The sequence below is a fragment of the Tachyglossus aculeatus genome, chromosome 2 (genome assembly GCF_015852505.1).
Source record: "Tachyglossus aculeatus isolate mTacAcu1 chromosome 2, mTacAcu1.pri, whole genome shotgun sequence".
Lineage (NCBI taxonomy): Eukaryota > Metazoa > Chordata > Mammalia > Monotremata > Tachyglossidae > Tachyglossus > Tachyglossus aculeatus.
This window is the reverse complement of record NC_052067.1, coordinates 34,725,053-34,741,573: the sequence shown is the minus strand read 5'-3', so window position 1 is coordinate 34,741,573 and position 16,521 is coordinate 34,725,053. Positions and strand designations below refer to the sequence as shown.

The 16,521-nt window shown below is 41.5% G+C and overlaps 1 protein-coding gene across 2 annotated transcripts in view; it reads right to left on the bottom strand.

Moving 5' to 3' along the window:
* Positions 1–229: 229 nt before the first annotated feature.
* The window catches only part of ATP2C1 (ATPase secretory pathway Ca2+ transporting 1), a 96,839-nt gene continuing 80,547 nt past the window's right edge, over positions 230–16,521 (bottom strand). Inside the window, exons 19-26 of one of the 2 annotated variants that reach the window (XM_038759935.1) lie at positions 14,683–14,733; positions 13,487–13,653; positions 11,828–11,896; positions 11,095–11,211; positions 8,483–8,630; positions 7,436–7,531; positions 3,761–3,902; positions 230–1,032 (exon numbers count right to left, since the gene is read on the bottom strand). In XM_038759935.1, coding sequence (XP_038615863.1) covers positions 908–1,032; positions 3,761–3,902; positions 7,436–7,531; positions 8,483–8,630; positions 11,095–11,211; positions 11,828–11,896; positions 13,487–13,653; positions 14,683–14,733 — 915 coding nt within the window. In that variant the 3' untranslated portion in view covers positions 230–907. The remainder of the gene's footprint in view (positions 1,033–3,760; positions 3,903–7,435; positions 7,532–8,482; positions 8,631–11,094; positions 11,212–11,827; positions 11,897–13,486; positions 13,654–14,682; positions 14,734–16,521) is intronic. The other variant, XM_038759936.1, reaches the window with a different exon arrangement.

The following is a 16,521-nucleotide window of genomic DNA, read 5'->3' as shown; positions in this document are numbered from 1 at the left end:
AAAAGAATGTGCATAACTCCTCTTAATACAACTCATTGGAAATGTTGGTCCAACAGTTAAAACTGCCTTTCAAAAGGGACTCAACAGGAGTGCTACTAAAGATGTGAGGTTTGATATCTTCAAGGCACGCTTCAAACTTCATTGGTTCTGGGCTCTAAATCCTGTGTGGTCTCAGCCCAAAGCCATATCAAGTATTCACAATTTGCTAATAAAAGAAAACCATTTACACTTACTAAGAAAAGCAAACATTTACTTCAAATTGCAGCAATAGGCTTTTCAATCACAAAAAGAAAGAAAAGAAAACATTGATCCGACAGTGGTCACATCCTGTGCAAAGAACTTAGGGTACAAAAATGGTAGCACGGTACTTGAGCTGTTTTACATTGCAGGGTAAAGCAGAAGTCTGGCACTCTTGTGATCATTTCTAAACCAAATGGAATGCCTTTGAAATGATTATTTTCTGTATTAGTAACAAAGCCCCACCACCATAAAGTAACAGAATATTTAAAAATAAAAACCAACTAAAATATTTATATCAGTATAAGATAGATACTGTATTTATACAGTTAGACCTCTTAAGTGCAGAAAACAGACTGGGCTGTGACAAGTTTCTTCATTTCGTTGTTGTTTTTCAGTTAAGTTTTTACCCACCATAAAGTTCCACTGAATTGCAAAAGCCAATTCTTCCCAGGAAAATGCTATCAGAGTTGCGTACTTTCATCTGTGACTCCCAGCAGGATAAAGTTTCAGTTCTTCCACTGCCTTTACGCGGAGGTTCTCATTTAGCTACTGAAATACGAAGACATCCAATGGCCCTCAGAGCTTCCTTTATCCTCTGAATTTTGCCCCCTCCATCCCATCCTCAGACTGCAATGCCTGGTTTGCAAAATAAAGAATGCAATATGCATCATACATCCAGAAAAGATGATGAGCTGCCATGCTTCTGGATCTTTTCCCTGCTCCTCTCAACCTTCTTTATAACTTCGGCCACTATGCAGACTGAGGATGTGAGGCCCAGGAGAAACAGCAAATCTGAAAGGAAAATGAATTTGGTTTTAAATTCTCTTCTCAAGTGAGTATTTTAGGACACATGGTGGGAGGGGTGGTGTCCTCACTCGGCAGCTGGTATTTTGAAAAGCTCTAGGGACAGGAGCTTTCAGGTTCTATGCTTAGCTAAAACCATTCCTCTAGCAACCCTAGGACATTTGACTGGAAAGGATTAAATGGCAGTGCTTCCAATCCATTCCAAAGCCAAACTATTCACTCCTCTTCTAATACCTCTCTTTGAAAAGCAACCAGGCTGCTCTTTATTCCTACCGATTCTATCTTAGAGAACTGCAGCCAGGGTCTTGAGGGAAGGAAAAAAAAAAACAAGCTTTAACAGAAAAGGGCATTGCAAGCGAAAGTACAAAATGAAACTAAAAGTAGTTCACGTCTAGGGAGAACTTCAAAGCCGAATCATTGCAGTGCAAATTTAATCTCTGAAATAGCCTCGATCTCTTGTCTTGACTTGTACCAAAATATTAACACACCTCCCTCAATCGTATTAAAGAGACACTAGGGTGTTTTATTCCATTGCATGTCACCGAGGAGACAAAGAAACCAGAGCGGTTTGACAAATTACACAGCACTATCACCACTACAATACAGGATTTTCAGGGGATAAGCTTCCTTCTTCCCCTACCCTTCAGGATAACTATAAAATAAAAGTGAGGGGATGCCTGGGTCCCATTTTCTGATCCTGAGGGGATCTAAGCAACCCCTTCTCCATTGCAGTTCTGTTGTGAACTGGAGGCAATGCAAAGATAGCCACTACCTGGCTCAGGGACAAGTACCCAAAACCAGGATCCGCCTCCTGTGGCACTCCACACTCGTGATTGGAAGCAATCAATCAATTGTACTTATTGAGCACTTACTGTGTGCAGAGCACTGTACTAAGCACTTGGGAAGTACAAGTTGGCAACATATAGAGACAGTCCCTACCCAACAGTGGGCTCACAGTCTAAAAGGGGGAGACAGAGAACAAAACCAAACATACTAATAAAATAAAATAAATAGAATAGATATGTACAAGTAAAATAGAGTAATAAATATGTACAAACATATATACAGGTGCTGTGGGGAAGGGAGGGAGGTAAGATAAGGGGGATGGAGAGGGGGAGGAGGGGGAGAAGAAGGAAGGGGCTCAGTCTGGGAAGGCCCTGGCATCCATTTTTCCTCTGCAGCCCTGAACTGGGCGTTAAGAGAATTAAAAGTAATCCTGGCCAGCTCTGAAAATGGGACCTGAAGGGATGAAGGAGTAGTCTGCATCCCCTTGTGGTCCTGCACCCCACTCCAGGAAATGAAAAAAGATGCCAGAGCATAATATTTACAACCTTGGTATTTATTATTTTCTGTGTGCCATACACTTGGGTAGATAAAATAAGTACGATGAACTCGGTCCCTGTCCTACCAAAGTCTCCCAATCTAGGAGGTAGGGAAAGCAGCTGTTTCAGCCCCATTTTGCCTATGAAGGAAACTGAGGCCCAAAGGGGGTGTGATATTCCAGCAGTTGCACGGCAGGCCAGTGGCAGAGCTTGGATCTCCCCAATTCCAGTCTCATGCTCTCTCCTGTAGTTTGGTGGAATTAGTGCTATTCAGGGTCAGATGCTCAACCAGCCTGGCATTCCGTCACTAAGGAAGCAATGGGATGTTTGTCCTCCTTGACATCTATTCTCAGTGCTAGGGAACTAGTATCTCTAACTTTGCTCTAGGATTATAGATTACACAGTCCATTAACCCATCTTAATCCATGCCTGAAATGTTTCCCCTCAAAGCCCAATATGGGCTTGTCCTCTAGGATGTTAAACAAACCTTTGTGAATATTAACATTTTCTGCTTCCACAGCTTCCAATGGTCACAAATATCACTTGCTTGTGTAGGAAGTGTTTCTTTTTGTCAGATTTTAACATTTCACCTTCAAGCTTCAATGAGTGCTCTCTGGTCCTGTGGGATGTGGTATAACATAGCTCCAAGTTTACCCCCATCTGCCCCCTTAAAGGCTTTGGAAGCTGTTTCCCTCCTTCCACATGGAAGAGCCCCTGTTTTTTCAATCTAGCCTCACAGGGAAACTGCTCCATTTCCCTTATCCGCTTAGCTTAAATAGGGTTTACATACTTTATGCCTTAACTTAAGCACCAAATACTGTGGAAATGAGTGCGAGTCATGGAAGATGACTAACAGATCCGTGAACTGCCATTACCGTTCACTGATTTTGATCATTAGAGTGAGATTAGTAGATTTTATGAAAATTGGTATAGCAAACATGAGAAAATGAGTATTGGGGAGGTACAAACGTGTAATAACATCCTAAAATGGAATTTCCAACTTAAACACAGCTGCACCAAATTCAGTCTAAAATATGCAAAATTCCATTTTTGGACTATACTGTTTTTCCTCCAAGGGCACACAGTGCCATATAACCAAAGTTATGAACTGTCATTTATTTCAGGCAGATTTGATTTGTAGCATTTAAGAATTCGCAACATGGAACTATTAAGCCTGCCTTAAAAGCTTTGAAGACGTCAGTGAGTTAGAAGCCTGCTTCTAATGTATGTTTCTCAGAAGAAGAATTTAATGGCACATTTTAAAACCAAGGTAGGCCACTCATATTTCATTCATATATTAAAAAAAAAACTGCTTTTTGGATCTTGCAAAGCATTTAATTTGAGCACACCAGCACAATTTATAAAAACTAGCACCAAGAAGCAGCTTTTCTTACCTAGAATGCTCAGGCTCTCAGTCTGAAAAACCTTCTGAAGTGGAGGGAAGTAAATCACCAGTAACTGTCCCATGATGGATCCCAGAACCGCATAACAAAACATTTTGTTACTGCAGAGTCCAATCTCGAACACCGACTTAGTCTAAAAATACAGCAGACAACACAGTAACCTTACGGATCGACAATTCCTCTAATTCTGCTGATGATTTCAAAGAATTGTTTACCAGGAATACAGTACGAAGTTATTTCTTTTACCTTTCTAATCTTGTTTTCATAAGCCAAGTGGCCTCTAAAATTCATACAAGTACCATGTCAAAGCCTGCTTTTCCTGTTACTTTACCACAAGACTATGTAGCGACTGTTGATACTTAATGCATAAACTCTAAAATATTAAATTCAATGATACCTAGAATAATAATGATGGCATTTGTTAAGCACCCAGGTTTCTACAGCTTGATACTACCACCACTTTGGTATGAGGAGAAATTTCTTTGTCTAAATGGCTGAGGGTTAAAATGCTTCATGCATGTTTAAATGTCCAACAGTGATATAGTCTGTGGGTAGCCCAAATCTGGTCCAGCCCCAAATAATTTATAGGAACTACTCCGTCCCTCTCCCAGGTGAGGCTACTTTGTTCGAAGTCCTGTTGTAGCTGTACTGGGGCCTCTTTAAAAGCTACAATCCTTTTGCGTCCATCTCAACTAGACTACGAATAGGAGTTGAAGAGGCGCAGATTTCCTTGTTTGGGCTTTCAGCATGTTCCTTATTTGTAGGTTTGTACTAAAATCAATCCAAAGGACCAAACTGCTTTGTGGTCTTTAAAGTACCTGCGGGAGGAGAGAGGATGGCTTGTATTCATTCAGTCGTATTTACTGAGTGCTTAGTGTGTGCACAGCACTGTACTAAGCACTTGGGACAGTACAATGAAACAGAGTTGGTAGTCGGGAACATTTGAGGAAAGAAACCCCATTCCTCACAGCCTTCCCGTCTCCCCTCTACGCTCATATTCAACAGGAGGAGGCCTCAGGAGTTTCGAATTAGGTCCAATTAGTAAGTTCAGGCCAGGCTCCCAAAGGGATGTGTCTGCTACCCTCCAAAACCAAGTGTTTAGTACAGTGCTCTTCACACAGTAAGTGTTCAGTAAATATGACTGAATGAATACAAGCCATCCTCTCTCCTCCCTCAGGTAGTTTAAAGACCACAAAGCAGTTTGGATTACCCTAAGTCACCTCGCCCCCTCCTCCCTTCTCTCCGTCTCCATCCCAGCCCGCACCCTCCACTCCTCTGCCACCGCTAACCTCCTCACTGTGCTTCCTTCTCGCCTGTCCCGCCGTCGACCCCCGGCCCACGTCCTCCCCCTGGCCCGGAACGCCCTCCCTCCGCACATCCTCCAAGCTAGCTCTCTTCCTCCCTTCAAAGCCCTTCTGAGAGCTCACCTCCTCCAGGAGGCCTTCCCAGACTGAGCCCCCCTTTTCCTCTGCTCCTCCTCCGCTCCCCATCGCCCCTACTCCCTCCCTCTGCTCTACCCCCTTCCCCGCCCCACAGCACTTGTGTATATTTGTACGTATTTATTATTTTATTTTAGTAATGATGTGCCTATCTCTAATTCTAATTTTTTTTTTATTGCTTTTGATGCCTGTCTACTTGTTTTGTTGTCTGTCTCCCCCTTCTAGACTGTGAGCCCACTGTTGGGTAGGGGCTGTCTCTGTTGCCGAATTGTACTTTCCAAGCACTTAGTACAGTGCTCCGCACACAGTCAGCGCTCAATAAATATGATTGATTGAATGAATGAATGAATATATAAATAAATAACCACGTGGAACCAAATAGACTCCCATCTCCCAGCTGCCTATGCAGTACCCAAAAGGAGATGGAAGGGCAGGGGGGAGGTTGCATCTAGGAAAACTGCATCAGTTATGTGAAACTGTTATTTTTCAGTTATTGTTCCCCCTCCTTCCTCTCCCCCTCCTTACCTCCTTCCCCTCCCCACAGCACCTGTATATATGTTTGTATGTATTTATTACTCTACTTATTTTATTTTGTTAATATGTTTTATTTTGTTGTCTGTCTCCCCCTTCTAGACTGTGAGCCCACTGTTGAGTAGGGACCGTCTCTATATATTGCCAACTTGTACTTCCCAAGTGCTTAGTACAGTGCTCTGAACACAGTAAGCGCTCAATAAATACGATTGCATGAATGAATGAATGAAACAGGCAGCAGTGATGATGATGATGGTATCCATTAAGCGCTTACTATGTTTTAAGCACTGTTCTAAGCGCTGGAAGGGCAGTGCGAGAGGGTGCAGTTGGTGGCTACTAAGGGAGCTTCAAGAAATTTGGCTATGTTGCCAGCACTCGGATGCTTTGTCACATCCATGATTTATTTATTGTATACACGTTCCAATGTTAGGTGATTTTTTTAAAAAACTAGTATTAGTTAAGCACTATGTGCTAGGCACTGTACTAAGCACTAAGGTAGATACGAGATCATCAGGTTGGACACAGTCCCCTGTCCCACCTGGGGCTCGGAGCTTTGATCCCCATTTTCCAGATGAGGTAACAGGCACAGAGAAGTTAAGTGAATTGCCCAAGGTCACTCAGCAGACACGTGGCAGAGCCAGGATCAGAACCCAGGTCCTCTGATTCCCAGGCCCACGCTCTTTCCACGAGGCCACGCTGCTTGGTTATAAACCAGCAGACGCAGGAGTTTACTGCATGTTCTTAAGGATAGGCCATAGTTATTTACATATAAAGTGTGCATAGAATATTTTTTCCCTTTTAATTGATTTGAGGATATGGGAATTACCTCCTAATTTTCTGCGTGGAATTTTAGGCATATATTAATCTACGGTTTTAAAGGAATGAGTGCTGCCATACATGTGCTAAAGATAATGGATTTGTTTACACAAGAAGAATTCAGCAGCCTCAGGACCAAAACAAAAATCAAGTGAGACCAGGTCTCTATTAAAAAACTTCCTTGCCTATAGGATAGATACATAGCACATTTAAGGCAACAGCTTCATTCCTCTAGACCTTTCTACTTTTTCTTAAACTCTACTGTACTTTATTTTAGTGTCTCTCTCAGCTAGTAGATGATAAATTCCTTGAGGGCAAGGACTGTGTGTCTACTATAGTGCACTTTCTCAAACGCTTAGTACAGTGCTCTACAGAGTAAGCGCTCATGACAGTGTGGCATTTGTCATTAAACATTTACCAGGTGCCAAGCACTGTACTAAGCACTGGGTTAGAGACAAGATAATCAGGTCTCAAATGGGGCTCACAGTCTGAATAGGAGGGAGAACAGGTGTTGATCCCCCATTATGTAGATGAGGGGACAGAGGCCCAGAGAAGTGAAGTGACTTGTCCAAGGTCACACAGCAGATAAGTGTCAGAGCCGGGACTAGAACCCAGGTCCTCTGACCCGCAGGCCCATGTTTGTTCCGCTTTTCTACGTACAGTTCTTGCCATCTTTAAGCACTGGTTTCCCAACTTAGCAGTTATTGTTCATTTATAACTTAAGATCCAAGCTGTTGCCTTGGTAAGAGTCACTGGGCTAATCCAGATCTACTGCATTTCAAGTATATGAAGCACCTCAGCTGGTAAGGAAAAAAAAAAATCCCAACAAGTGTGCAAATTCAAGAAAATAGCAAGAATTAAATATAGCCACCTAGCATACCTGTGATCTGGAACTCAGGGCATTAAACATGTCAAAAAATACAAAGCAGGTGAAGGTCATTGTTGTATCTCGAGGTGTTATCACATTGTCCCGTAACTGCCCAAGAGAAAAAATTAAATGACTTCAGCATCGGCATCTAATGAACCACATACCTCTTAAAAATTAACATTTTCTTTTAAGATCACAGAGTTTCACTACCCAGTATTTTTTTGTTTGTTTCAATAAGCTGCTTAATGAGACTGTACAAAGTGAGCAAATCAGGAAGTACTGTCATGTATTATACTGGATTTTAAATGAACTGCTTTTTAAGGAAAATGAAGCAGCTGTATTTCAGAATCTTTCAGGAATGTTAAATTTAGGGCTCCTAGCTTTGAGTGAATTGCAATTCCCTATTCTACTTCCCAGCCTCTTACTACAGTGCAATATACTCAGTAGGTATCTAATAAATATAATACTAATAATAATTATTATTATGGTATTTGTTAAGTGCTTAGTATGTGCCAAGCACTGTTCTAAGCACTTGGATAGATATACAGTCCCTGTCCCATATGGGGCTCACAGTCTCAGTCCCCATTTTACAGATGAGGTAACGGAGGCACAGAAAAGTTAAATGACTTACCCAAGGTCACACAGCAGACAAGTGTATCATAAGTCCACAGTATTTACTGAGTGCTTATTGCATACAGAGCACTGTACTAAGTGCCTGGGAGAGTACACCACAACAACGTAACAGACACGATCCCTGCCCACAATGAGCTTTAGTAGTCATTACTATTACCATTTTGCTTCTCCCAGGAAGAATATTTACATCTTGAAGAGAAAGAAGGGACATCCTTCAGAGAGGACCAGAAATGTTAGCTTAAGATTGTTTTTAAAAACCGAGTTTGAAGTACGAAGGTCCCTTTCAGCCTCGCTCCTACAGAGGACAGGGCACTACCAAGCAATGGGCTAGTTCACCATTTCAAGCCAGGCTCAGAATGCTACAGCTCGTATATGACCAACACTTCATCAAAATGAATTTGGGAAGCTCTTGCCAATTTCCCATACCTCTCGCCAGAAGACAAACAAAGTTCCACATACAATGATTACTGACGAAACCAATATTTTAATAATTAAGTTTTTGGTCAAAATGCTGTCTTTCCAGTTCCGTGGAGGTTTCCGAATGACATCTTTATCCACAGGTTCTACTCCAAGGCTTGAAAATCAAGAAGAGAGAAACATGAATTTTAGGAATTTTAGGAGTCCGATTTACTACCTACACACACTTTTTTCAGAGTGGTGTTCCATAAAGAAGCATTTCTACTATTCACAGCTTGCACCACTAAAACTCCATTATCACTGCTGACCTTACAGGACTAAGATTACAAATTGGTAACAATAGACCCTCCATTTAAAAGAGAAGCAGCATGGCTTAGTGGAAGGAGCACGGGCTTGGGAGTTAGAGGTTGTGGGTTCTAATCCCCGCTCTGCCACTTATCAGCTGTGTGACTTTGGGTGAGTCACTTCACTTCTCTGTGCCTCAGTGACCTCATCTGTAAAATGGGGATTAAGACTGAGCCCGACATGGGACAAGCTGAGTGCTTAGTACAGTGCTCTGCACACAGTAAGCACTCAACAGAGAAGCAGCGTGGCTCAGTGGAAAGAGCATGGACTTTGGAGTCAGAGGTCATGGGTTCAAATCCCAGCTCCACCACATGTCTGCTGTGTGACCCTAGGCAAGTCACAACTTCTCTGGGCCTCAGTTCCCTCATCTGTAAAATGGGGATTAAGACTGTGAGCCCCACGTGGAACAACCTGATCACCTGGTATCCCCCCAAGTGCTTAGAACAGTGCTTTGCACATAGTAAGCACTTAACAAATGCCATTATTATTAATAAATATGGTTGAATGAATGAATTACCTTGTATCTACCTCAGTGCTTAGAACAGTGCTTGGCACATAGTAAGCGCTTAACAAATATTATTATTATTATTATTATTATTATTATTATTATTATTATTGAAAAGGATAGGCCCAGAGCAGGTTTTAACTTCAAAGGGTCTAGCATCGCTGCTGGGGGCAATCTTGACCTGGGAGAATTTATACTAGTTTTTTTATGGTATTTATTAAGTGCTTACTATATGCAAAGCACTGTTCTAAGCACTGGGGAAGTTACAAGGTGATCAGGTTGTCCCACGGGAGGCTCACTGTCTTAATCCCCATTTACAGATGAGGTAACTGAGGCCCAGAGAAGTTCAGTGCCTTGCCCAAAGTCACCCAGCTGACAATTGGCGGAGCCGGGATTTGAACCCATGACCTCCGACTCCAAAGCCCGGGCTCTTTCCACTGAGCCACGCTGCTTCTCTACTAGTTCCTCCTTGAGCCTCAAGGCCAGGCCCTACGGTTTCCAAACTCTCCGGTCCCTGGCTGCTTGCTTTCCATCACCAGATCAGAAAGCTCCACACCATCATCATCATCAATCGTATTTATTGAGCGCTTACTGTGTGCAGAGCACTGTACTAAGTGCTTGGGAAGTACAAGTTGGCAACATATAGAGACAGTCATCATCAATCGTATTTATTGAGCGCTTACTGTGTGCAGAGCACTGTACTAAGAGCTTGGGAAGTACAAGTTGGCAACATATAGAGACAGTGCCTACCCAACAGTGGGCTCACAGTCTAAAAGGGGGAGACAGAGAACAAAACCAAACATACTAACAAAATAAAATAAATAGAATAAACACCCCACAGCTTAGTAGCCATCCCTAAGTCCTCCCCTCCCCTCTGGCCTCTGCCGGGAAGGAGCCCTGAGAAGCTAGCCAAGGTCCTATATGAAGGCAGTCCATCTTCAACTTTTCCGTGAAGTAGGCACGGAGAAAAATTCTAGACATGTTACAGATGGAGAAACTGGGACCATCCCACCCCCAGTTTATAATAATAATAATAACAATGGTATTTGTTAAGCGCTTACTATGTGCAAAGCACTGTTCTAAGCACTGGGGGGATACAAGGTGATCAGGTTGTCCCACGGGGGGCTCACAGTCTTAATCCCCATTTTACAGATCAGGGAACTGAAGCACAGAGAAGAAGTGACTTGCCCAAAGTCGGAGCCGGGATTCATCATCAATCGTATTTACTGAGCGCTTACTGTGTGCAGAGCACTGTACTAAGCGCTTGGGAAGTACAAGTTGGCAACATATAGAGACGGTCCCTACCCAACAGTGGGCTCACAGTCTAAAAGACTTTTCTAAAAGACACGGGATTTGAACCCGTGTCCTCTGACTCCAAAGCCCGGGCTTTTTCCACTGAGCCACGCTGCTTCTCTATCATTTATCATTTTGCTGGTGTCTCTCCCAGGTGTTTAAACCCAGAGTTTTTTCCAACTGAGAGCCACGGCAAGAGGCAGGCTGTTTTCTACCTGTTTTGTCAGTTTAGGACACGGTCCCGAAGCAGGTAACTGGTACTCGGCTACAAAAATATTAGCTTTGCCTGCACAGCCTGCTCTCCACTAATCAATCGTAGTTATTTATTGAGCGCTTACTGTGTGCAGAGCACTGTACTAAGCGCTTGGGAAGTACAAGTTGGCAACATATAGAGACGGTCCCTACCCATGTTAGGTCTGTCCCGACCAGATAGGGATCAAGGAGGACATTTCAAATATTTGAACCAACTCTGTCTCACCTCTGAGCTGGAGGTCCGTCCATGATAATATTTATCCATAAAATCTGCATGGCATTCAGAGGATTAGGAAAATTCATTAATGTTGCCAGTGAGATTAAAGTCAATGCAGCTATACTCCTGTTGAAAGAAAAGGTTAAAAAAAAAAGTCAGCATGGACTATTTATGCAGATAATGAAGATCATTTCTTAAAATTAGACTGGCTAGTACTTTCAAGGCACGACCATACAAGTGTGGGAGTCTTTAAAGTTGACACCTAAGACTGACACAATATAGATCTGATAAAATGATAGGAGACATTTCAGGTTGTGGCAAAACCAATGGTCCAAAATTTCCATTTTATTCTAGAATCCCAGGTGCCAAATTTCAAAGTTCTTCAAAAAAAGTAATCAATACTGATCTATATCCACAGAATTAACATTCTTTAAAAATAATTATGAAAATACTGCATTCTTTTTGATGAAGTGAGCATACCAGAGAACTGCTTACTATGCCAATTTATTTTTAATTAACAGGCATTCTATTAGGTTAAAAAGAAGGAGTAAGAAGAAAATTAACAGAATCATTAGGAAACAACTTCAAAATTGTCTCCTGAAAAATCAACTGTGCTTTTACAGATGCTACTTATTAAAACCCACAGGGACATAACCCTGAGTAAATACATCAAAACCATCCCGAACTTTAACTCTGTAGTGTAATGAGAAGATCGACACTGCCAGTGACAACACAAACTTACGTGCTCAGTTGGAATCTAACGAAGTTTTTGATGTTATTATAAATCCCTTTACCTTCTTCAATTGCTGACCTAGAACATGAAGAATAAATGCAAAGTGAAAAATAGCATTTCACAAAGGGAAAGGCATGCTAAGGTCATGGTTCAAAGGTCATGGGTTCAAATCCTGGCTCCACCACTTAGCTGTGTGACTTTGGGCAAGTCACTTAACTTCTCTGTGCCTCAGTACCTCCTCTGTAAAATGGGAATTAAGAGTGTGAGCCCCATGTGGGGCAACCCGATCACCTTGTAACCTCCCCAGCGCTTAGAACAGTGCTTTGCACATAGTAAGCGCTTAATAAATGCCATCATCATTATTATTATGCTAAGAATTAACGGATTTTCATCCAACCAGATCTGAAGGCTTACAGATATCACTGAAAGTGAACTTCTAAAAGCTCTCTTCGTCACTTGGGAAATTAGTGCAATTACAACCAGGCATCTTGCTCAGCTCCATCAATTACACAACATTTCAAATCTCTCTATCAAGACTAATCAGACTTACAAAATGAAAACACATTTTACCTGAAAGTCAGAAACTCTGCTCGCCCGATAAAGACTTAATTTATAACCTTTAAGTGACAAGCTCCTTTGATCCCTTAAAATGAGGGGCTAGCTTTTTTTTTTCCTGGATACTGAAGGCCTAAATCAAATCTCACCCTTTAGGACTAAGTCCATATAGGGGGGCTATTGATATGTTTGCAGTCAGGGGGTTTTAAATTAGTAAAAGAATGAGCTATGCCTTATTAAATGGTGATTGGTTTTGCAGATTTATTCTGCACAATTCATGAATTTGCATGCCGTATTCCCCCAACCCAATCTTACTTTTTTTTCAGTAAATTAAAAGTCGTAAAATGGGAACAGGAACTGCACCAGCTGGCCTACAAATCATTTGAGTGCTTTTTCTCCAAGTATTCTTTTCCTTTCCAAATTGAAATTACATCACAGCCTAGGAGTCAGCTTACAACTGCTTATTTTTCACATAGATTTAGGGAAATATTAAATTTCAAGGTGATTTAGTCTTAAGCCTCTCAAAAGCAGCCTAAGTAAGCTTATATGGGTATAGAGCAAAGCAACCAAGGGCATGTAACATAACCATTTATTGATAATGATCATGGTGAATTAATTATGGGTCTGTCCACTGAAAAGTGCATGGCCTAATGAAAAGATCACGGGCCTAAGAGTCACAGGTCCTGGGTTCTAATCCCAGCTCAGCCACTTGTCAGCTGTGTGATCCCGGGCAAGTCACAACTTCTTTGTGCCTCAGTTACCTCACCGGTAAATGGGGATTACATCCTTCTCCCTCTGATTTAGACTGTGAGCCTCACATGGAACAAGGACCGTGTCCATATCCAACCTGATTATCCTGTACCTACCTCAGTGCTTAATACAATGCCTGGCACACAGTAATTGCTTGAGAACCATTAAAAGAGCTAAAAGCTATTTTGATTAATGATAAAGACTCCGGATATTATATAACAAATTTTTCCTGATCTAGTAGAGTGATGATTACTTTAAAACCTAGATTTCTCTGGCAGAACACAAAATAGCACCTCATACTGTCTTGCATTAGTGTTCACCTGCAATGTTTTTTTTTACACCTACATTGTTCAAACGGCTTACATTATTGTTTGAAAATCATCATCCACGAGGATCATATCAGCTGCCTCCTTACAAACATCTGTCCCAGTCTGTCCCATTGCTACTCCAATATCTGCAGCCTTCAGTGCAACAGCATCATTCACTCCATCTCCTGTCATAGCTACAACTGAACCATTATTTTGTAGAGACTAAAACAAAAACAAAAAAAAACAAGGAAAAAACTGGCAAAGACATTCTTACACTACCGGGTGGACAAAGGACACATTCTCCTATGTTTTTCTCGCTACACTGAAGATTGCCAAATACAGGTGATGCCTGTCATGCCATGAAAACTACTTTAAGTAGAACACACTATTGTAGGTACTCATGGGTCTTTCAATTTTGTAGCTTTCTCCTACCTTAATTCATTTTAGGACAAGGGTAGGGGCCATGAACTCTTTGGTACTTTCCCCAAACACTTAGTGCACTGATTGGCATAGAATAAATGCTCAGTAAATACAATCGATTGACGCATTGCTTAGCACAGAATAAATGCTCAGTAAATATGATTGAGGCATTGCTTAGCATAGAATAAATGCTTAGCAAATATGACTGATTGATGCAGTATAGTTTCTACAGTTTCCTACAGGCTGAAAAGCAATATAAAGAATACACAATTCCAGGAGACTGGCTGGGGTTTCCTTCTTTATCTTTCCTTTTCTGCCTTCCCTGCTGCATCTCATCCCTCTTCAGTTTGGTGACACCTGGCATTTCATTTGCTGCTTTGAGGCACAGGAAACGGTCAAACTCCTATTTCTCAAATCTGATTTCATTTGTCCACGTTCCACGCTTTTACTTGGAACTTAAGTTTGAAAATGTGGCAATGTAAAGGAACTTAAACGAATACCTGAGTTTCCATTCTGGAACGAAAGGCAAGGGGATGACAAAGTGCTACAAGTTTCAGCCTTGTTGTACAGTGACGAAACCAAACTCTTGGCCCCATAGAGCTGGAGGCAGAGCAAGAGGTTGGCGAGGAGCAGCAGCTCCACAAGGGTAATGGGATTTCCCTCAATTGGTATCCCCTTTCCTCCCCTCCTGCCCCCATCTACTACTAACTACATGGCTACTTCCCACCCAGAGACACAACTGGTGTGTGTCATCACCCCAAATGAGTGACTGCAAGGGAAACAACAGGTTTATCAATTCCTGTAGAATTCATCTTGCCTTAAAGTACCCACCTTGATAATCTTCAATTTATGCCTTGGGCTGGCTCTATAAAAAACCGCGACCTGGGGACAAAGGTAGAAAATGCTAAAAATGCAAGTGTGAAAAGAAAGCAGTTAAACACTACATAATATGAAGCTTTATAAATTAAAGTCCACCCAACAGAGTTAGTCCTTTAGGAGCTACAAAAGTAAACACATCAGTCTTTAGTTAATTCGGAATTGGAGCAGCTAATCAAGTATAAATAGATATTTTTCTAAGACATCCACTGTCACGCGGACCTCTTTGTTTTTCCAGGAATCATATCGTTAGAAAGTCATCTAGACCACGGTTATTTAATGTTTAGGTTGGGAGGCAAAGGGCGTGCACTGGGAAGAGAGGCGATGGGCCGGAGCCAGGACAGAGAAGAGAGGTCATCTGCAGCGATTTTCACTTCCAGAAGCCTATAAGGTATCTTTTCTAAGTGTGGAAGCTCACATCATCAAACCCGCTCGAAAAATAAATAAATAAATGAAATGGGGAGGAAACTCCTTGGAAAACAGTCATCCGCAGAACCAACGGCCCGCAAACATAGAGAAGTGGTGGGGAGTGTTCATAAACTGCCCCTGATTCATGTTCACAGAAAAGAATTGTAGGCCAAGGAAAGAGACCTAACAGGCTGCATTGTCTAGCCCATTTTCTGGTTTCTAAGTAGGGCAGCACTTTGGTTTTGGGCCCTTTAATTTCTAGTCCAGATAATGACCTTAATTTTTTTTAAAAAAAATCAACCTCTGGCATTAGGCTTTGGATACTTTTATCCGTGCCATATTTTGTATGTTTCATCAGACTAATGCCGGTCATATCAAACATTTACACATTTTTAGTTACCTATCTTGTACTGGTAGTTCTCCAGGAACAGGGAAGCCACAAATACCGTTGGTAATGTAATTCAATAAAACTAACCCTTATGTTTGCTGAAATTTAAAGCCATTTCTTCTTGTTCTGCCTTCAGGCTAGATGGAGAGTAGTTGCCCACTGATCTCTGAATAATATTCTATCCTGTACTTGAAGACAATTATTATTAATTCCCTACTCATTTTACTCTTCTCAAGTTGTCCAATTCCTCTTTGCTCACTTCTGACTGCCCCAACCCTCTAATTAATCATATTTCTCTTTAGCCCTTATCAGAACTCTGTATTCACTTTGGTGGAGAACTCTGTGAGGAGACAACTGTGACAAAAGATTACCTATTTAACGTTAATCAGAGATAGCCAAACGATGCAACACCAGTGATTCCTCCACTGTACTGCAAAACATTTGAATAAAGTGTTTTACCTTTGAAATGCTCAGAATAATCAGCTCATCCTCACAACTCCCCTGTCTCCAGGGATTCTAGCTCCCTAGACACTGGGAGTATAAATAACCCCAACATATTCCCATCCTTAGAATACCAAAACATAATTTTACTTGGGAATTCAGTTTTTGAAGGGAGAGAAAGTTTGTTTTTATTTCACTTAATGAGGTTTTGAACCACTGTAAAGCTTCATTCATAGAGACTGGTTTATTACCAGCCATGACACTGGTGAGAATGCTCAGCTACCCTTCTGGCATTTGAATACACACTCCCTTCCTGTAATACCAAATTAACTGGCATATTTCCATTTCACCTTTCATTTGATGTAAGATTTTGGCATTTCAAAGCTTTTGATGGTAATTTTGAAAAAGCTTTGGCTTTCAGGACTGAACATCTTTCCAAAAGATTTCCTGTCAGTCTGCCATCCTTAAAAAAAAATCCAAAAATGTTTAAATGTTTGATATAACTGACAGTCTGATGAAACATACAAAATATGGCACGGATCAAAGTATCCAAAGCC